This window comes from Capsicum annuum, chromosome 10, assembly GCF_002878395.1.
Source record: "Capsicum annuum cultivar UCD-10X-F1 chromosome 10, UCD10Xv1.1, whole genome shotgun sequence".
NCBI lineage: Eukaryota > Viridiplantae > Streptophyta > Magnoliopsida > Solanales > Solanaceae > Capsicum > Capsicum annuum.
The window spans coordinates 127,067,849-127,090,761 of record NC_061120.1 but is presented as its reverse complement, the minus strand read 5'-3'; the positions used below and the strand labels follow the sequence as shown (position 1 = coordinate 127,090,761).

Sequence of the window (22,913 nt, the reverse complement as noted above, 5' to 3'; positions counted from 1 at the left end):
TAAATATGTAATTGTAAACTCAATAACTAAAACGAGCTATAAATTTGAAAACCATTTTAAAATCATAAACCTCAAATCATGACTAAGCCAAAGAGTGAATTACATCCTCACAGTAATTATGTGTATGTACACATAGAAAAAAGAGATCTTTCCAATATTTTTCCCTTTTTTTTCTATGAAAATGTACAAGCTGAGAAAAGGTTAGAAAGACGAAAAGTCTCATCCAAGATATAGTACTATCTTGAGCCATGAACTCTCTTGGAAAAGAAGAAAGTCATGAAGAAACAAACTTATAACAGTATAATTGAAGCTGCCATTATTGAAGAAAACTCTCAACAGTACTACTAGGGAAATGAGAGTTAGAGGTAAAGATGATGAGATCAGAAGATGATCAGGGGATTACTATATCATCATCAAATTATAGGAGATGCCAAGACTGTGGAAATCAAGCAAAGAAAGATTGTCCATTTTTAAGATGCAGAACTTGCTGCAAAAGTCGAAGGTATCAGTGTCAAACTCATGTCAAGAGCACTTGGATCCCTGTCTCTACAAGGCGTCCAAGGCACCTTTCCACTATTCAACAACCAAACCCTAAAAGATACAGAGAAAATCAAAATCCTGCTGCACTGTTACAAACAGGTACTCATGTATACAATTTTCGCCATTTCAACTTGCTTACCACTTCATAACTACCAGTACCATCAAACCCTAGATAGTACTATTTACTCTTATACATAGCTAGTGATAATGTTCTTACTTATTTTTTGAAATTGTTTGACACATTTTATATGCTCAACTTTAGATCGATGGATGAGCCACAATAATTGCACCCTCAACCCAGCAAAGGACCAAAAAAAGTGTTACATTAATTATCCTTAATATATAATTAACTTCTTTAAATACACTAAGAGTAAAAGAAATTGAACATGATCAAATGATCTAAAAGATAACTACATGTAATTGTGTCATCAAAAGTGAGATTAGTAACCACAAAGCTATCCATCATTTACTGTAGGCACGATATATAACTGGTATACCAAAGGTGTGTCCTTTACGTTCCTCTCTTAGTAGGGAAGGAAAAATATTCATGTATGTAGTAAATATAAAGTAGAAGGACCAATTTTCAAATGAAAAAATTCAAACTTGAAAAGGATCTTCTTGTTCTTGAAGAACGAGAGACAAAGGGATTTATGAAAAAATAAGATACACTATTTGCTCCAATAACTAAGCTCATATTTGGCCATAAATTTTGAAACTTGAAATTTGAGTTTTAATTGTGTTATTTGGACTTGAAGTCATATTTGGACATGCATTTGGACAAAAAATAGTGTTACATTAATTATCCTTAAGATATAATTAACTTCTTTAAATACACTAAGAGTAAAAGAAATTCGTACATGATCAAATGATCTAAAAGATAACTACATGTAATTGTGTCATCAAAAGTGAGATTAGTAACCGCACTTAGCTATCCGTCAGTTACTGTAGGCACGATATATGACTAGTATACCAGAGGTGTGTCCTTTACGTTCCTCTCTTAGTAGGGAAGGAAAAATATTCATATATGTAGTAAATATAAATTAGAAGAACCAATTTTCAAATGAACAAATTCAAACTTGAAAAGGATCTTCTTGTTCTTGAAGAACGAGAGACAAAGGGATTTATGAAAAAATAAGATACACTGTTTGCTCCAATAACTAAGCTCATGTTTGGCCATAGATTTTGAAGTTGAAACTTGAAAATTTGAGTTTTTGTTGTGTTATTTGGACTTGAAGGTCATATTTGGACATGCATTTTACTTTGAAAAAATGTGAGGTTTTGAATGTGGAAGTGAAATGCCATAAACTGGTATGAGCTAGCTAGGTATTGGAACTTATAAATGTCTTTAAACCTTCAAAATCTAATCAAATTTCATGGGTAAACATTAAAGAGAATTTCAAATATTTTATAAAGAACTCCAAATGCTAGCTTAATAGTGGAAAATTCAGTACTCTAGATATCATCAATTGTCTATGTATTATAAGTTATATTTCCTTTTTACTTATTTTTGAAACATTACAACCTATAGAAGGAGAAGAAGAACTTCCAGCAGAAGTGAGTTTACCGGCAGTGTTTCGGTGTGTCCGAGTAAGTTCACTAGACAATCTGGTGGATCAATATGCCTATCAGACATCAGTGAACATAGCAGGACATGTCTTTAAAGGGATATTATATGATCAAGGCCCTGACGATGATGACAATATACCTAAGGAAACATCCTCAAGGGGCTTCCACCAACATTTACTTACAACAAATTTAACAACACCATCTACTTCTTACCCTACTCCTTTTACTAATTTCATGCCTGGTACGCAATATTTCCAATGCCCAAAATCATCCTAAAACAAGGATTTCTATTTGCCTATATTGTTCGAATTCTTTAAAAATATTGTCCGCTATGTTATATTCTTCAAAAGTTAAGCATTTTGAAGGATTGAGGAACATATATATTTCTAGCTGGTCCTTATATCTCGATCTATATTATTATGTGCAATCCAACTGTTGAAGTAAAATGATACACATTGGACAAGAAGGAAAGGAAGACAAATACACTAGTGTATATATTATATATGTATATATGCATACATTTAGAGAGAAAGGGAGTAGTTGTATTCGTTGAAATTCCAATGATGAATTATTTGCGTTAGGTCTGAAAATTTAATTAATATGATACCGTGTTTGCATAGGTCTCTTTCATGAATTTTCTCCTGCCGCATTATGTTTATAGGGAATAAATCGATTATGTCTGATTAATTAGTTGCCTATCAACTCCAAAGCCGCTTTTCTCCTGTATCTGTTTTTTTTGCCGGCTAATTGTTATTTAGATCTAAATTATATACAATGTAGTTTTGGTTTTTTTAACACCACCAATATAATTTTACCTGCTATAATAGGTCAATTGTTATGTTCAGGTTACTAATCAGCGCATACTTGATGTACTCTCCTTTCTATTTTACTTGTGCAGTATATATTAAAATTAGTTACCTAATTTTACTTGTCCATTTTAGAAAACAAAGATATAATTTATCATGTTGTATCCATTTTACCCCTATTATTAAATAATACATTCATTTTCTACTTGTATATAACTTGTAATTAATCGAGGTGATAAAGTAAAATTACCTTTTTATTTATTATTTTAAAAAATTAGTCAACTCAAACATGGACAGGTAACGATGGATGAAAAGAGAAAAAATATATATGATTGTTAAGTTTTTGAGGAACTTGATGGTGTAAAACTCTTTTACCGTGATCAAAATATTTATTTTAAACTGAATGCTATGTGTCCATTAATTTGAATGGACGTTAAATAGAAGGGATCATTATTAATTGTATTAAGTGCGTGCTAATGGAAATACCAACGTGTTAAACTCCCTTTCTTGAGTTTCATTAAATTGGGAGTTCAAAAACAAACAAGGAAATCATGCACGAAAATGCAGGTAGTCATTGAGTACTGATCACTACAATTGTCCCCTTTCTTGTACCTATAAAGTTCAACATAATTCTGATCAATTCCTCCAAATTCGCACCCTTTCAAATTAAATATCCTTGTTTGTGTTCTTATATTTAGGGATCATTTGGTAGAGTGTACAATATAATACTAAATATGGTGTATTAGTAATATTAGAATTAATAGTATAGAGATTAGTAATACAGGGATTAGTAATACTGACATTATTTTTTATGGAGTGTTTGATTTGATGTATTGAAAATAATACAAATTGTTATATTTTTTAAATAATATTATTTTTTTATAAAAATACACTCAACATACTATACTTTGTGTATTTTCTTTGCAAAGCTTTATTATTTTTTTAAAAAAATAAAAAAAATTAATAATATAACTAATAACTTGCTTTGAAATTTTAAGATTTAATCATTCACTTGCACAAAAAAAAAAATCTTTATTTGTTCCGGATTTTTTTGTTGTTCTCACTTTGTGGTATCCTTAAGTTAGATGATTGAGGTACGTTTAACTTTTGAATGAGTCAATAGAATCGTTATTAACATAAAATTGTGTTTCGTAGAGTGTTAAAGCTAAGAAGAAAATTATTTTTATTTGTGATGTATCCTATTTATAAAATTAAATCTTGTATGCAATCAAACGATTTATTTTCGGTTTTGATCAATAAATGCTCTTTAAGTTAATGAAGTAGTTCTTTTATGACTAAAATTATTTGAAGGGAAATATCAGTTTGATAAATTGAAAAGAAATAACTCATATTGAATAAATTAAAAAATATTTAGGAAAAATTTAAAGAAATTTGAGGGTACTTATGCCTTTACTCATATTTATCCATGGATTACCAATCCCACCAAATAGGATGTATTAGTTATACACCCTATAATATCATATAAGGTGTATAACTAATACCATTAATTATACATTACTCCAAATTTACTATCAAATAATATATTAAATTACACTATATTTTAATTCATGAATTATCAAAATAATATACTCTACCACACGGCTCCTGAATGTGTACAGTGTTAACAGAAAGAAAACGGCCCAAAGAAGATCCTTATCGTGTACAGATGTCAAAAGTGTTTTCTCATTGTATTAAAATAATTGAGTAGGTATAACATTGTCTTTTTTCATCTTTTTACCCTATCTTATTAGTTAGGGTATATTAAGTTACTTTCTTAAGCGGTAAAATATATCGACAGCATCCTTAACTTGACACGATCTTTTAATTTGGATCTAAAGTGAACGTTGTTTATTTTAAGCACTCTAACTAAACTCTCAGTCTAGCATGTTGGCATTTATCGCTGACTCATCATAGCACGTGGGCTACATGTATTTTGAGCGTGTGTGAGGAATATTTTTGAAATTTTCTCTTCTTCTTCCTCACTCTTTCTCCCCTTTCCACCATTTTTCTTTCCTTAACAGTTAAAGTAATTCCTCAACTTCCATTTTTGCTTCTTCATTTTTTTCATCATTATACTTCTCTCCACCATTCGTCAAACTTTTAATAATTTTTTATTGGGTTTGTTTGCAACAAATTTTCGTTAACGCTAAAAATTAACTGCAAGCAAAAAATAAAATAAACAAAAAAAATAATTTTATTTAAGGTAATTTTGCTGGTACAATTCCGTTATCCTCTCGATTCTTCTCTCCTAAGTTTTTTCATGATTCGAGGGCCTTTGCAGTGTGATTCTCGAATGTAGAATGATTTGAGTCTCCTAGAAATGTGTTTGGATCTCCACGAATTGTCTTACAGCACTTCGTCTTGTTGAGTTGATCTTCGGGCAGAACTCCGTTAGTCAATTCGTTGAAGAGCTATTTAGTCAATGTAGAAGCTTCCTCCAATGCTTGCAGAATGTCCTCCTTTTTCTTTCTTTTTGTTTAGAAGAGGGCCGTTCACAGTTTAGACTCATGCGGGCTAGGAGTGACATGCACTTTAAGCTCATGCCTTAAGGAGCGTTTTGACTTGTAGTTTAGGCTCGTACGTCAAGGAGCATTTTTGACTTACAGTTTAGGCTCGTGCATCAAGGAGAGTCTTGACTTGCCTTCCAACCCTTTGTAATAGAGTATCGTTGCACTTCAGTTTGGTAATTATTGACCCCATTAGTTGAAGCAGATTTGCACTTGATCTTGTGTAGACTTTTGAAAGTTGGAGTTTAGAAGCCCTTTGACATTTTTTTCTTTTGCGAGTGATCAATGTCCAAGTATCACCCTTCTTGCTATTGGAGAAGTCATTTTGCATGGATTTGCTTGTTATTTTCTTCGTGGTAGAAACCTCAATTGGATCAAAGCTCCCAAATTGCAGCATGATGATTCCCTCAGCTTTTGGTGATGCCACAGAGCATATAGGTTGTAGAACTTTTGAAATTGATCCTTTTTTATGATCCAGTTCGGCGCTAACATGATTTGTATCAACTGTATCACCATCATCGATGATGATTTTTCCATCTTGTATTAATTTCATGATCTTTTCCTTCGGGATGAAGCATTTTGTGGTGTGATGGCCAACAATACGGTGAAATTTGCAATATTTTGGATCTTTGACTTTGTTTGATTCTTCAGGTCGCTTTGACTTAAGAAGTTCAATTACTTCTTTGGGTAGTAACTAGTAAGAATCCCAGAAACATCAGAGTCGGGGAAAGGATATACCCTTGCTTATAACTCCTTCAAGGTTGATTGATTTTTTACCTCTTGTATTTGTTGCTTTGGAGCTTCCTATTTTAACTTTTGTCTTGTGGAGGCCTTCATAAAACTCACTGTTGTCATAGATTTTCCAATTTGATCTTCTGAAGATTCTTTGAATTTCGTGACTTTTTTCCTAGGATCAAAAGCAGGTGATGTCATTCTATGATTTGCAATGCTTAGCTCCATTTCATGAGCCCGCGTAGCTAATTCTTCAAAAGTTCGAGGTTTAATTCCTTGGAGGATATACACAAGGCCCCAATACATCCCTTGAATGCAAACTTCAATCGCGAAAGTTTCAGAAAGTTGATCCTTAAAGTTGAAGATCAATGTTCGCTAGCAATTTATGTAGTCCACTACAGCTCAGCTTTACTTTGTTTCGTGTTTGTCAACTCCATCATGCGGACCGTATGACGGGTGTTGTAGAAACGATTTAGGAACTGACTTTCTAGTTGCTCCCAATAATCAATTGATTCAAACTCCAAGTCTGTATTCCAATCAAAAGTGTTGCCTTTCAAAGAGCGAACAAACTGCTTGACAAGAAGATCATTATGTGTACTAACACTGCTACAAGTCTCAATGAAATGAGCGATGTTTTGCTTTGGATTTCCCCTTCCATTAAATTGTTGAAACTTTGGCGGTTGATATCCAATTGACATTAGTAAGCCCTCGATTCGCTTAGAATACAACTTTGAGTATCCAACGAAACTTTGTGACGGATCGTCATATTGTGTCTTGATGGTGTTTGCAATCATATCTTGTAGTTGTTGAACTGTTAGAGTAGCCACTGAAGCGGATCGATCATCACAGTAATTGTCACTTGTCTTGATGAGAGATTCACCATCAACTTTTTCTCGTAGTGTTAGATTATAATTTAACTCTCCAGGATTGTAGAGATCTAACTTGCTCATAAGTCGGGTGATTTGATGATCTTTCTCATAAACGGACTTCTTCAAGGCTTTAATGGTTTTCTCCATCATTGCAAACTTCTCGTCCAAGTCAATTGCATCAACCATGAACGTGTTGACTTTTGTTGAAGTTGGAGAATTCATTAAGTTTTCAGATTCTCCAAAGTTGCAGCCTGTTTCAGACGGTTCTTCTGATAATATAGATGCAAAGTTGCCCGCAGGGGTTGTAGTTATTGCCAAAATTTGAGATTTTCTTCCTTTTGTCATCTCCAAAAAGGTGAAGTATTGGGATCCATCCAAAGCACAAGCGTTGAGATTGCGTCGATTGATGGGGCCAACAAATTTGATCTTAGTAGACGTGGCAGTAGTAGACTTCTTGCACGAAACTTTATTGATTTTTCTGAAGTCCATTGTAGTAGTTGACTTTGTGATTTTTGGACTTATAGGAAGAAGAGATGAAGAGAAGAACTGGTCCCACTAGGCGTGCCAATTTGTTCGCAATAAATTTTTGTTAACACTGAAAATTAACTGCAAGCAAAAATAAAATAAACAAAAAGAATAATTTTATATAAATGAATTTTGCGGGTACAATTTCGTTATCCTCTCGATTCTTATCTCCTAAGTTTTTCCGCGATTCGAGGGCCTTTGAAACGTGATTCTTGAATGTAGGATGATTTGAGCCTCCTAGAAATGTGTTTGGATCTCCGGGAATTATCTGACAGCATTTCCTCTTGTCGAGTTATCTCCGGGCAAAACTTCGTTAGTCAATTTGTTGAAGAGCTATGTAGTCAATGCAGAAGCTTCCCCCAATGCTTGTAGAATGTCCTCCTTTTTCCTTTCTTTTCTTTTAGATGTTATGTTACCCTCTATTTATAGTTATGGGGGTAGGCCTTAGTTGCTTGTGATTGGCCGAAATATGTCACCTTGATACTTGGCACCTTTTGACTGGTTGTTGAATTTGAATGAGATTTCCACATCATTTGTACATATGATGGCATCTTATTAGTTTTGGATTTGATTGGAATGACAGTCACTTGATGAGTTTGGGCTTCAAAGTGAGATGAACCTTGATGAAGAATAAAATCGGCTTATTATTTTTTTAAACCCAAAATAAGTTTAAACCCAATAAAATATGGTTCAAATTCAAATTTCATATAAATTTGATCCAATAAATTTTATGTGTCTACAGGGTTATACTATTAATTTTATTTCTTTTCAATTCAGTGTCTTTCAATATGATCCAATATTTCACTTTTTCAACTGCATTTTTCACAATTTGATTAAAGAATTCAATTTTCTAATTAAATTTTTCTATATTTCAATTGGGTGTATCTCAATTTGATTGAAGATTTTATTTTTTCCATATATACATTCATTGAGACCAAGAGAGAACAAAAAAATCTATTGCACAATGCATACACAAACGGTGAAAAAGAAAAAATTAGTTTTTGCAGGAAACCACCCCTTAAAAGATTTTTTGTATTATAAAATTTAAATTATATACATAGCTAATTAAGGGGGAGGGGGGGATATCTTACTGCCAGTATTTATGACAGACTGTCTGTGTAATAATTATATATTGTCCATATATTCTTAGATTGACTTAACTATTTGGAGGGGGGGTGTTGAGAAAGACAATTTAGAGGGGGTGGAGAGGAAGGGGGAGGGTGGGTAGGAGAAGACAATTTAGGGGTGGGGGTAGCGGCAGATGATTTAGGGGTGGGGGTCGTTGGGGAAGATGATATAGGGCAAGGGTGGTTGAGAAAGATTATATGGGGTGGAGGTGGGGTTATTAATAATTTTTTATTTAAATTATTTATTTAAAATTTATTTTAATAAAAATGACAAATTTCTTAATATAATTGGTCACTTTACACGCCATAGCGCATGTAATACACGTGCAACATATATTTTTATTGATTTTGCAAAAAATGTCAAAATGATACATTAAATACTAGTTGAGGTACCTAAAATAAACGACATCAACTTTAAGGGTCAAAGTAAAAATTCATGCTAAATTTAGGTATCTGACGATTTGTTTGTCCTTTTTAAGATTTCTGTAGACCACCTTACACCAATGTAAGATGAATTCTGAATATATAACAAGACATGATATGTGTATAACCAAATCAACCAACAACCAAACAATCCTAAGTCCGCAATAGTCAAAGTCCTCTACTAGACTGAATGTCAATAAAGTGACGGGACATGCCTCCGACTGTAGAAAAAAACAATATCCAATAGCATATAACTCAAAAGAAAAACATAATCCAGAAATAGACCATTCCGAAGCATCAAAGTTCACCACTTCAAATCGACACTCTATCAATCCACAATCACTGAACGGGAGAACTAGAGGTATGGTCAAATCCTGCATTGCGTGGGGATATATCATCTAAAGAAGGTTAGCGGGATGAACACTAACATGTAACTCAGGGATAAACATAAATTAATACCGTTAATTCAAACCAAGTCAACCAACGCACATAACCATATTCAAATACCTACATACATATATATATATATATATATATATATATATATATATATATATATATATATTTTATGCTGGGATAAGGAACAAGGTTTAGCATTCACTTTAAAACCTTAACCTGGATTGTGTAGCTCAATTGTCATATAATAGTACCCATGGGCTATATGGAACCCAATTCTCACCCCTTGGTCGGTCTCCAGCGTGTGTAGTCGCATGAACCAGAGAATAATCTCATATATATACACACGAGGGACTCGAACCTCCAAACATATACTAAGGTGACTTAAGCACCCGATCATGTAATGATTTACGGGGGACTCAGACCTCCCTAATCAAGAAATAATAATGAGGGGGACTCGAATCTCGCTGGTCACTTTGACCCCTGAGTCGACAAACATGGTTTCCAATATAGGTCACCCGGACCTCCACTTTCACAACTCAGTTACAAAACCCTTATTAGTGCCCAATTAAACCATTTATCACACAATCCCATTCATGAACTAAATTTTACATTAAGATATATATTGTTAGTATCATCGTATCAACTACACTTTCAAGGTAATAACAACACGCCAAAATAATTTTTTATTAAGTTGGGGAAACAACTCCCTTTGTTCATTAGTACAAGGTGGGGGAAACACCGACTCCCTTTGTTTATTAAATCATTCTATTGTGTTTCAAATACCTCTTTATATCATGCAATAGTACAAGACTAGTTCAATTTTATAAATTCTTACCTTTCTCATAATTCAAAACCAATTTCACACTATGGGATTGGGGTCATAACCACTTCAAAAGTCACAAATTTGAAAAAATCACAATTCCCTAGTTCATTCACCATACCCATGCACCCATAAGTTAAAAATCATATTTAAAGCATGATTAATCATATATAAACCATGGAAAACATTGTTCAACAACAAGCAATCAAAACCCCCAACCTTTGTTTCAAAACCAACATTAACATCCAATGAACAATACCTTAAAACAAATTCTTTTAAAAAATTAACAATGAAGGAAGAGTAACATGCCTGAAATAGTGATATGTATGGAGAGAAATCGCCCTTGAAAGCCCTAATTGATCAACCTCTTGAAAACCCTAAGTATTCTTGACCTTGAGGAATTTGAGAGTTTTGAGAAGTTACTTTGATGTGTTTTTGAGTGCTAATGACACCCTAATAAGATTATAAGATGTGGGTTTCAAGTTGGGTAAGAGGAAAAATGTCTAGAATGCCTTTAACTTAAAAGCTGAAAAAGTGTTGCTTTTGACTAAGGGTCAACCCTTGACTCATAGTTAGTCCTTACAAATCATCACCATGAGTCGTAACCAAGGTAGTGCCAATAATTCACCCTACACTGTTATCCTTACGACTCAATGGCACCATTCATAATCGTACCCTATGACTCGTAGGGTCCAGTTGTAGTTGACACGGAACCCAAATTGGAACTTACACTGGACACCCTATGATTACACCTAATAACTCGTGACATATACTTATGGTTCTTAGTGAGCCACTCATACTGAGAGCATAATAAAGCCACAAACTTACTAATTTGGTTATGACTTGGTCCCTAGGACCCGTAATGACACCCTACGACTCATAGGGTGAGTTGTTACCAAGGCAGTGAGCTAAAAGCTCAAGAAATTTTCAAGGGCTAAAAATACGAGGTGTTTCAATTCTCCCCCACTTGGATAATTCATCCTCAAATAATGGGTCAAGTTATACATAAGCACGACTAACAACCGCACTTCCCTCTAACAAACTCAAAAAAGAAAGATATCAAGGAATCATAATTTCCTTAACAAAGTTTGAAAATAATGGTGTTAAGAACAACACATACCTTAAGAACAATTTTCAGGAATAGGGAATAGGAACGAATAGTTGGACTTCATGTCCTCTTCGGCTCTGTAAGTAGCCTTTTCAACTTTTTGGTTCCTCCAGAGAACCTTTACCAAATCTACGTCCTTTGTTCGCAGTCGATGAATATGTCGATCCAAAATTTCAATTAGGGATTCCTCAAAAGATAAGGAATCTGAACTACCCACCTCCTCAAAAGGAATAACTGTCAAAGGATCATCCACACACTTTCTCAACATCAAAACATGAAACACCGAATTAATAAAGCTCAAACTAGAAGGCAATTCCATTACATATGCAACACTACCAACCCTCTTCAAGAAAAGGTACGGGCTGACGTACCAGGGACTGAGCTTTATCTTCTTTCCAAATTGCATTACTCACTCCATGGGAGATACCTTCAAGAACACCCAATTGCCAACCTTAAACTCTAAATATCTACGCCTTACATGCACATAGGACTTTTGGAAACTTTGGGTTGTCTTAAGTCTATCCTAAATCACCTTTACCTTCTTCATGGCTTGGTGATCCAAATCAAGGCCAAAATCTCCGCCTCACCAACCTCAAACCATCTAATAGAAGATCTACACCTCCTACCATACAATGCCTCAAATAAAGCCATCCCAATACTAGAGTGGTGGCTATTATTATATGCAAACTCTATAAGAGGAAAATGATCAATCCAACTATCGCCATAGTCAATCACGTAAGATCGAAGAATATCTTCTACTATTTCAATAGTTCTTTCCACTTGCGCATCTAACTATAGGTGGAAAACAGTACTAAGGCTCACCTTAGTTTCCAAACCTTTCTAAAACGGATATTAAAGTGTGATAAGAACTGAGTACCATAATCTGACATGATAGAAACAGGTGCCCCAAATCTCTTAGAGGAAGAACTTTACATAATCCTCTACCGAATAATTAGTCTTTACTGGAAGGACGTAAGCAGACTTAGTCATCCTATCCACGATCGAATCAAACTGATTGTGAGACCAAGGAAGCTCGATAACGAAATCTATATTTATCACTTCCCACTTTCACATATGCAACTCAATTTCTCAATACAACCCTTCAGGCCGCAAGTGTTCAACCCTTACTTGTTAACACACCATACATTTAGCTACAAAACCAGCTACATCTCGCTTTATATTATTCCATTAATAAATCTCCTATAGTAACCAGCTAAACCTAAGAAGTTTTGAATATCGGTTGGAGTCGTGAGCTTAGGCCACTTCTTAACTACTACAACTTTCTGCGGATCAATCATGATCCCTTCACTAGAAATAACATGACCCAAAAAAGTAACAACTTTCAAATAGAATCCACACTTTGAAACCACAGAGTCACCCACTGGGATAGAAGCATAAAAGGGATCAGTGATACACTCAGGTGCAAAACCAAAATGTACAGCCACAAATAGGGCCACATAAGAAAGAGTAGACCCCAAATCAAGAAAGCAATACACATCACGAGAAAAAATTCATAACATACCATTGAAGACATCGGGAGACACCTCAGAGTCCTAACAGATAGCAAGAGCATACAAGTGATTTTGGTCTGTACCGATACCAGAAGCAGAAGCAGCATTCTTTGTTGCAGAAGCTGATAAAGTAGAAATAGGAATATTATTTAGCCTTGAAGCAAACTTAGAAGGAAAATCCCTATGCAAGTGACCAATTTGACCACATTTAAAACACTTATTTCTCCCTCTTTCATAAAACCCACGACGTGCCTGCCTACAAAATCTACAAAGAGGAGATGATGGAGTCGACTGAGCCCCACCAGCCTAAGATTAGGCACCCTATGACCTAAACCTACTATCATACTGAGTAAGACGATCACTTGACAACTTTGAATAAGGAGGACTAGCCATAGAGTAGGAATCAGAACTCCCCCACTTCTTCTTAGACCACTTTCCACTATTTCTACCACTTTGATGCTAACTTCTACCTTGATCAGAAAATCTAAACTTCTTACTCTATCTTTCCCCTATCTCCACCTACTTTTTTTCCTCTTTCTCAACCTGATGCATAAACACAACTAATCTAGAGATATTCATATCCCTGTTCAACAAGGCGGCCTTACTTTCTAAAATCAAATTATGGGACAACCTAGGAGAAAATTTCCTCATTCTAGCCCTGATTCACCCTATGACCTAAACCCGCTATCAGACTGAGAAAGACGATCACCTGACAACTTCGAATAAGGAGGACTAGCCATAGAGTAGGAACCAGAACTCCCCCACTTCTTCTTAGACCACTATCCACTATTTCTACCACTTTGATGCTGACTTCTACCCTGATAAAAAAATCTAAACTTCTTACTTTATCTTTTCCCTATCTCCACCTGCTTCTTTTCCTCTTTCTCAACCTGATGCATAAACACAACTAATCTAGAGATATTCATATCCCTGTTCAACAAGGCAACCTTACTCTCTAAAATCAAATCATGGGACAACCTAGGAGAAAATTTCCTCATTCTAGCCCTCATGCTAGACACTAACTCAGAAGTATACCAGGACAACTGATGAAATTTCAAGGCATACTTTTTGACTGCCATCTTTTCTTGCTTCAGATTAATGAACTCTTATATTTTTTCCTCCCTCAACTCCTGATGAAAGAAGCGGTATAGAAAAGCACTAAAATTATCCCATACTATGGATTTGGCATCATCTCCCCTAGACTATTTCTATTCTTCATACCATTGGTATGTTACATCCTTTAGTTGATAGGTAGTGATTTCCACACCCTCAATATTCGAAGCATGAATAACCCAAAAGATCTTCTTTATCTCATCTATAAAACCTTGAGGATCCTTCTCAATCATAATACGAGTAAACGTTAGAGGACGCAACCTCATAAACTGGCTAACCCTTGTGGCCTCAAAAGAAGGAGTAACATAAGCTACATGCTCAAACTAAAAAGCCACCAACTGAGCCAACTTATGAATAGAATGACAAAATTTTACATTCAACATATTAGCCTGAGGAGCTCGAAGAGGACTGGAGGGGACTGGTGGAACTCCAGAAGGGCAATCAGGAACTGGACCCAAAACCGAGTTTATACCCCATAAGAAGGGTGTGTCCCATCAGCATTGTCCTCAAGTGGGATAGAGGAGTTTTCATGAGCTTCAGATCATCTGAGAGGCAAGATCTGAAAAGCGAACAAATAGAAAATAGAGAAGATTTCAAGATATTAGACTCTACAGCTCGAAATAAGACAAAAGGAAAGAGAAATATTCCAAAATACATCATAGACTCCCCCTTATAAGTGTGGCACGCTATACACCCATAATAAAGACTCTACTCAACACGACTTTCTAGATAACTAATTGACCATAAACCTGGAATTGATACCACCTGACACAATCCAAATCAATTCGTGGTCATGACGAGTAACTCAAGTCCAACAAGGACCGTTGACCCCCCCAACATCCAAATCGTAGACCACCTACACCCATATCAGATGAATTTTGAACATATAATAAGATAAAAAAAATTTAAAATTTAAGATATTATGATATGTGTACAACCAAACCAACCAACAACATCCTAAGTCCACAATAGACCAATAAAGCCTCTACCAGACTGGATATTAATAAAGTATTGAGATATGCCCCCGACTATAGCTAAAAATAGTATCCAATAGTTTATAACTAAAAAAAAACATAACCCTAAAATGGAGCCTTTCAAAGCATGGAAGCTCAGCACTTTAAGTCGACTCTCAATCAATCCACAATCACTGAGCAGGAGAAGTAGAGGTTTGGCCAAATCTACATCTCATGGGGATATAGTGTCCGAAGACAATTAGCAGGGTGAATACTAGCATGTAACTCAGGAGTAAAGATAAAATAATTTCATCAATTCAAACCAAGTCAATCAATGCAAATAACCATATGTAAATACATACATACATACATACATACATATATATATGTATATTTTAAGTTGGGATGGAACAAGGTTTAGCTTGCACTTTAAAATCTTAACCTGAATTGTATAACTCAATTGTCATATAATAGTACCCAAAGGCTATATGAACTTTAGCTCTCACCCTCTAGTCAGGCCCCAGCGTGTGTAGCTACACAAATCGAAGAATAATCTCACATATATGTACACGGAGGACTCGACCTCCCAACATATACTAAGGTAACTTAAGCACCCGATCATAATGATTTACAAGGAACTCGAACCTACCTAATCATGAAATAATAATAAGGGGAACTCAAACCTCCCTGGTCAATTTGACCCTCGCATCGGTAAATGTGATTTTCAATATCGGTCACCCAGATATCCACTTTTACGACTCAGCTACACAATATTTATTAGAGCCTAATTAAAATATTTATCATACAATCCCATTCATGAACCACATTTCACATTAAGGCATACATTGTTAGTATCATCATACTAACTACACTTGTAAGGTAATAACAACATGCCAAAATAATTTTCTATTTACTTGGGGAAAACAACTCCATTTGTTCATTAGTACAAGGTAGAGGAAACACCGATTCCCTTTGTTCATTAAATCATATTGTGTTTCAAATACCTCTTTATATTATGTAATAGTTCAAGACTAGTTCAATTTTACAAATTCTTACCTTTCTCATAACTCTTAACCAACTTCACACTTTGAGGTTGGGGCTAGAACCACTTCAAAAGTCACAAGTTTGGGAAAATCACAAATTTCTAGTTCATTCGCCATACCCATTCACCCACAAGTTCAAAACCATATTGAAAGCAGGATTAATCATATATAAACTATGGGAAAACATTGTTCAATAAAAAGCATACAAAACCCCCAACCATTATTTCAAAATCAACATAAACATCTTATGAACAATACTTTAAAACATATACTTTTACAAAATTGACAATGAGGGAAGAGTATCATGCCTAAAATAGTAAGATATATGGAGAGAAATCACCCTTTAAAGATTAATTTATCAACCTCTTGAAAATCCTAAGTGTTTTTGACCTTGAGGAATTTGAGAGTGTTGAGAAGTTACTTTGATATGTTTCTGAGTGCGAATGACACCCTAATGAAGTTATAAGACGTGAGTTTCAAGTTGGGTAAGAGGGAAAATATCTAGAAATCCCTTAATTTAAAAGTTGAAAAAGTGCCGCCTTTGAATATGGGTCAACCCTTGACTTGTAGCCACTCCTTACGACTCGTCACCACGACTGTGTAAAGACCTAAAAACTTGATGAAATATGTAAAATTTGTGATTTTGTATGATTTGACTATTTTACCCCTCCTCGTAGTTGCATTATTATATTTCTGGGGTGTGGGAGTGATTGGCATGATTTTTAATGTATTTTTGTATCATTTATGCAATATTGTGGTTTTTGATGGCTTTGAGGGCCTTATTTTGGACTTATATGTATATCTTTTAATCTGTATGATAGATGGCCAAACGAACTATGCCAGCAGCTTTGAAATATCAATTTTAGGCTAGATTGACCTTTGGTTTGGGTCCTGGTGCACCCGAGCTCATTTCGACCTATTAGTAGGAAAGTTGGAAAATTACAAATATGGCAGTGGGACCCACATTTATCAAAATAACCTCAGATGGAAAATCCAACTTTACCAGTAGATCCAAAATGTCGATTTTAGGGTGGTAGCATATTTGGTATGATTTTACAATTTTTAAATCTCCTTTCGACCCTCGATTTGAAAAATTATGATTTTGGGTTTCGGGGGTCAATTTTGTGAAAACGATATTTTCTTGAAAATATGATAACTCCATCGCATTCGGAACGTTGAATTTAGTATGATTGCATAGTTCGTTTGCATGTATCGGACTCTGGACGAATCCTGGGCATCTCGTCGAAGTCCGTTTGGACTTGGGAATAAAAAATGCAGCTTTTTTACTTAGCTGGTGCAGAAAATCTGCACCATTTAAATCAGTTTCGGGCCTATTTTTTTCCTCATTTTTATCTTGTCTCTTGAGAGTTAAATCCTAAGTAGTTTGAGAGCTTAAAAGTGAAGCTTGTGGGATCTTGGGAAGATAGATTAACATCTATTTCTTCATTTTATTATGGATTTAAGGTAAGAATTTACCCCTTTTCTTAATAATTTCTTAATAAATTCTTCAAAACTTCAAAAATCTTAGGGCATGATTTTAAACCAAAATTTTACTTTTTTCGCTTGAATAATATTTTTATATCATAATTACTAATTTTTCATCAACTTAACCTTCAAAATAACTCCGATTCTTGATTTTAACCCAGATTTTAAAGATTTTACCCGATAAAGCTCCAAAATAATTTTTCTTCGATTTGAAATCTGTTTTTTACTCGATTCAACTTGAACTTTCAGTTGTAGGTTCCTGATTTTTGTTTCACTCTTTCCACATGAAGTTCTTTAATATCTTCGATGCGAAGTTCTTTAATACCTTCAATGTGAAGTGCTTTAATACCCTGTGCTTTGAGTTGTGTTTCACTTTTTCCACGTGAATGAAGTTGCTTATGCTGCTATCAGTTGAGAGATGTTGTGAGAAATTAGTTGATATCATTTGTCGGTTGTAGGCTTGTTAATGCTCCTGAGTTTTCATGGGATCAGTTTGTTGATTTTTTTCTGGAGAGATTTGTGCTTTTTATTTTGAGAGATCATATGCGGGATGAGTTCGATCATTTGGAACAGGGCTCCATGATAGTTATTGAGTATGAGGCATGCTTCTATCCCCTATCCAAATATTCCTATAATAGTATTTCCACCGAGTTTGAGTAGATACAAAGTTTGTAAAGGGTTTGGATATCCCTCTAATGTTGGCTATGTCTCAGATGATTGTGATTAGGGATTCTTTTTAGAGTATTGTGGATTATGCTAAGATGACAGAGGGTATTCTTAGTGCATCTTAGGGAGGTGCCAAGAGGGTGCATCATCTTGGTAAGTTCAAGAGTCGGACCTATCGAGGTAGATATTTTGGAGGTTCTCATGGATATCATGGTAGGCCAGTGCAAGTGACTTTATAGAGTTCGACTGGTGGATCTTCTAGTTCAGTAATTCATGATGACCGTTCGGGCTTAGTTGTACTTTCTCTTGTTGAGACTGGTCATAGAGGTTGCTATGTATGTGATGAGGTTAGCCATGTGGCCAAGGACTGTTCTTTCTGTGTGTTTATAGCTATTCCTATTTTAGCTGGGAGAGGTAGGTATTCAACCAAAGGTGCAAGTGGTAGAGATGGCAGAGCTCGTGTTGGTGGTTATGGGGTTACTCAGCCAGTTGGTAGTCATAGATTATGTTATGCTATATCAGTCAGATTTGAGGTAGAGTCTTCAGATGTTGTGATCGCAAGTACCGTCCCATTTGTTTCAGACCTGCATCTTATTATTTGATCCTGGATTGACATTTTTCTATGTGTCTATATATTTTATTTTGAGTTTTAATTCTATTAGGAGGCCTCTTGCCATGCCTATTTATGTATCTAATCAGGTAGGTGATTCTTTAGTAGTGAATCGAGCGTACCAATCTTGTGTTGTGATTTTTTCCAGATGTGAGACTTTGGTAGACTTGCTTGTGTTAGACATGGTCGATTTTGATGCTATTTTGGGTATAGATTGATTGGCTCCTTCTCATGCATCCTAAATTATTATGCCAAGACTTTGACTTTAGCATCATCGGGTATGCCAAGGATAGCTTAGAAGGGTACTTCATTCAGGTCCTAAGAGGGCTATATCTTATGTTCAGGCTCATAAATTGGTTGAGAGGGGATATTTATCTAACTTGGCCATATTCGTGACACTATTGTTATTTCACCTTCTTTCTTAGATTCTGTTCGTGTTGTCTGTGAGTTTATGGATGGGTTCCCTACAGACTTACCTAGTATGCCTTTGAATCAAGATATTTATTTTATTATTGATGTTGGGGCGGGCACCAAGCCTATTTTTTTCCTCCTTATAGGATAACCCAGTAGAGCTGAAGGAAATGAAGGATCAATTATAGGAGTTATTGGATAAGAGATTTATTCGACGTAGTATTTCACCTTGAGGTGCACCTGTCTTGTTTGTGAAGAGAAAGAATAGGTCTATGTGGATGTATATTGATTATCGACAGTTAAATAAGGTGATCGTTATGAATAAGTATCCCTTTGTCACTCGATAATTTGTTTGATCAGCTTTAGGGTGCGGTGGATTTTCCAAAGATTGATTTGAGATTCGGTAATCACCAGTTGAGGATTAGAGCTTTGGATATCCCCAAAATAGCTTTTCAGACTACATATGGTCATTATGAGTTCTTGGTCATCATTTGGGTTGACCAATTCCCCTACTGCGTTCATAGAGTTGATGAATCGGGTGTTTCGACTGTATCTTGACTCCTTTGTTATGGTATTTATAGATGATATCTTGGTTTATTCTAAGATGAGGTTGAGCATGAGGAGCATTTGTGGATTGTGCTTTAGAGATTGAGAGATGAGAAGTTGTATGCTAAGTTCTCTAAGTGCGATTTTTGGTTGGAGTCAATTTCTTTCTTGGATCATATGATGAATAGTTTCTTTCTTGGATCATGTGATGACTAAAGAAGGTATTATAGTTGATCCAAATAAGGTTACAGCAATTCATGATTGGGCTAGACCTACTTTGCCCACCGAGATTCAGAGTTTTATTGGCTTTGTCAGGTATTATTAGTGTTTTGTTAAGGGTTTCTCTTCCATTGTATCTCGGTCGACCAAGTTAACTCAAAAGAAGAATTCCTTCCAGTGGTATGATGTTGTGAGGAGAGCTTTCAAAAGCTCAAGGATTTATTGACTTCAGCTCCTATATTGGCTTTGTCCAAGGAGGGCATGAGATTTATTGTCTTTTGTGATGCTTCAGGTGTTAGGTTAGGTATTGTGTTGATACAGGAGGGCAAGGTAATTATATATGCATCTCGTCAATATTGGAGCCTCATGATAGGAATTATCCTACACATGATTTAGAGATATGCTCTATTCTGTTTGCCTTCAAGTTGTAGAGGCACTACTTGTATGGAGTCCATTATGAGATCTTTTTAGATCATTATAGCCTTCAGTACTTCTTTACCAATGAGATCTTCATATGAGTTAGCGCCATTGGCTTGAGTTGATTAAGGATTATGACTTGACTATTCTCTACCATCAGGGAAAGGCTAATGTGGTTACGGATGCCTTAAACTGAAAGTCAACTAGCATGGGTAGCTTGGCGCATCTTTTAAACTAAGAGAGGCTTTTGGCCTTAGAGATTCAGTTTTTAGCTAACCATATGGTCAGGCTTGATATTTCGACACCGGGGCATGTTTTGGCATTTATGGAGGCTAAATTTCTTTGATAGAGCAGATTTGAGCTTGTTAGTTTGACGATGTTGGATTAATGTTGATTCAAGATAAGATATTGAGTGGGGAGGTTAAGAAAGCCTCACTTGATTCACATGGAGTTTTGAGGATTGGGGGCTGAGTTTGTGTGTCGAGAGTGGTGATTGGATTAGGTTGATCTTGGAGGAGGCCCATTGTTTCAGATATTCTATCTATCTAGGTATGACTAATATGTATTGTGATTTGAGGAAGCACTACTGGTGGGGTGGTATGAGGTAAGATATAGTGCATTTTGTGGTTCGTTGCCTATGTTATCAGCGGGTGAAGGCCGAGCATATGAGACCTGATGGTTTGCTTCAGAGGTTACCCATTCCTGAGTGAAAGTGGGAACGTATCCACATGGACTTTGTGACTAGTTTGCCTCGTATATCTCATGGTTCTGATAGTGTTGGGTCATCGTGGATCAATTGACCATTTCATCTTATTTTATTCCGATTCAAGTCTTATTCAGTACTGAGAGGTTGGCCCGTATCTATATTTGTGAGATTGTGTGTCTGCATGGTGTGCCAGTGTCCATTATTTCAGATCGAGGTCCTGGGTTCACATCTTACTTTTGGAAGACTTTTCAGGATGAGTTGGGTACTCGAGTCGATCTTAGTACAGTGTTTTGTCCCATACTGATGGACAGTCAGAGCAAACTATACAAGTTTTGGAGGATATGCTCCATGCGTGCATGATGGATTTTGGTGGCCAATTGGAGCAGTATTTGGCTTTAGCAGAGTTTGCATATAGTAATAGTTATCATTCCAGTATTGATGTAGCTCCTTTTGAGGTATTGTATGGTAGGCGTTGTCGTTCCCCAGTAGGTTGGTTTGATGTTTCTGAGGTGAGTCCTCGAGGTATGGACTTGCTTCATGAGTCTTTGGATAGGGTCCAGATTATTTAGGAAAGACTTAGAGCAGCTCAGAGTAGGCAGAAGTGTTATGCTGATCGTAGACTTTGTGGCTTTGAGATTTGGTGTTGGTGATCATGTTTTCCTTCGAGTTTCACCCATGAAGGGTGTGAAAATTTTTTAGAAGAGGGTCAAGCTTAGCCTTAGGTATATTGGTCCATTTGAGATTCTTCGGACTATTGGTGATGTGGATTATGAGTTGTCTTTGCCTCTTGATCTATCAGCTGTTCATCCTGTTTTTTATGTTTCTATGCTTCGTCGTTGTATTCTTGATGAGTCTCATGTCATTCGTTGGGACTCAGTTTAGTTAGATGAGCAGTTGTCCTTTGTAGAGGAGGCAGTTTCTATTTTTGGCTAGGGATGTTAGGCGGTGGCGCTCTAGAGTAATCCCTGTGGTTAATGTCCAGTGGCAACATCGACCTGTAGATGAAGCTACTTAGGAGGTCGAGTCTGATATGCATTGTCCTGATCCCCAGCTCTTTGTCGATTCAGGTATTTCTTTGCCTTACGGAAAACTAGATTTTAGTGGTGGATGATGTAACGACCTAAAAATTTGATGAAATATGTGAAATTTGTGATTTTTTGTAATTTGACTATTTTACCCCTCCCCATAGTTGCATTATGATATTTCTGGGGTGTGGGAGTGATTGGCATGATTTTCAATGAATTTTTTGTATCATTTATGCAATATTGTGGTTTTTGATGGCTTCGAGAGCCTTATTTTGGACTTATGTGGATAATTTTTGATTCATACAATGGATGTCCTAACAGACTACGCCAGCATCTCTGAAATATCAATTTTAGGCTAGGTAGACCTTTGGTTCGAGTTCCGGTACACCCGAGCTCATTTTGACCTATTAGTCGGAAAGTTGGAAAATTAGAAATATGGGTGTGGGACCCATATTTGATCGAAACGACCTCGGATGAAAAATCCGACTTTGTCAGCAGATCTGGAATGTCAATCTTAGGGTGTTAGCATATTTGGTATGATTTTACGGCTTTTAAATCTCATTTCGACCCTCGATTTGGAAAATTATAATTTCGGGGGTCAATTTTGTGAAAATGATATTTTCTTGAAAATATGATATCGCCATCGCATTTGAAACGTCGAATTTAGTATGGTTGCATAGTTCGTTTGCATTTATCTAACTCCGTATGAATCCCGAACATCCCGTCGAAGTCCGTTTGGACTAGGGAAAAAAATGCAGCTTTTTACTTAGCTGGTGCAGAAAATCT

At 35.7% G+C, this 22,913-nt stretch overlaps 1 protein-coding gene across 1 annotated transcript; it reads left to right on the top strand.

Moving 5' to 3' along the window:
• Positions 1-371: 371 nt before the first annotated feature.
• LOC124887792 (protein SHI RELATED SEQUENCE 3-like) lies at positions 372-5,461 on the top strand. Its single transcript, XM_047397709.1, has 3 exons — positions 372-639; positions 2,069-2,347; positions 5,394-5,461. Exons 1-3 carry the CDS (start codon positions 372-374, stop codon positions 5,459-5,461), a joined length of 615 nt encoding a protein of 204 aa, XP_047253665.1.
• Positions 5,462-22,913: the final 17,452 nt, after the last annotated feature.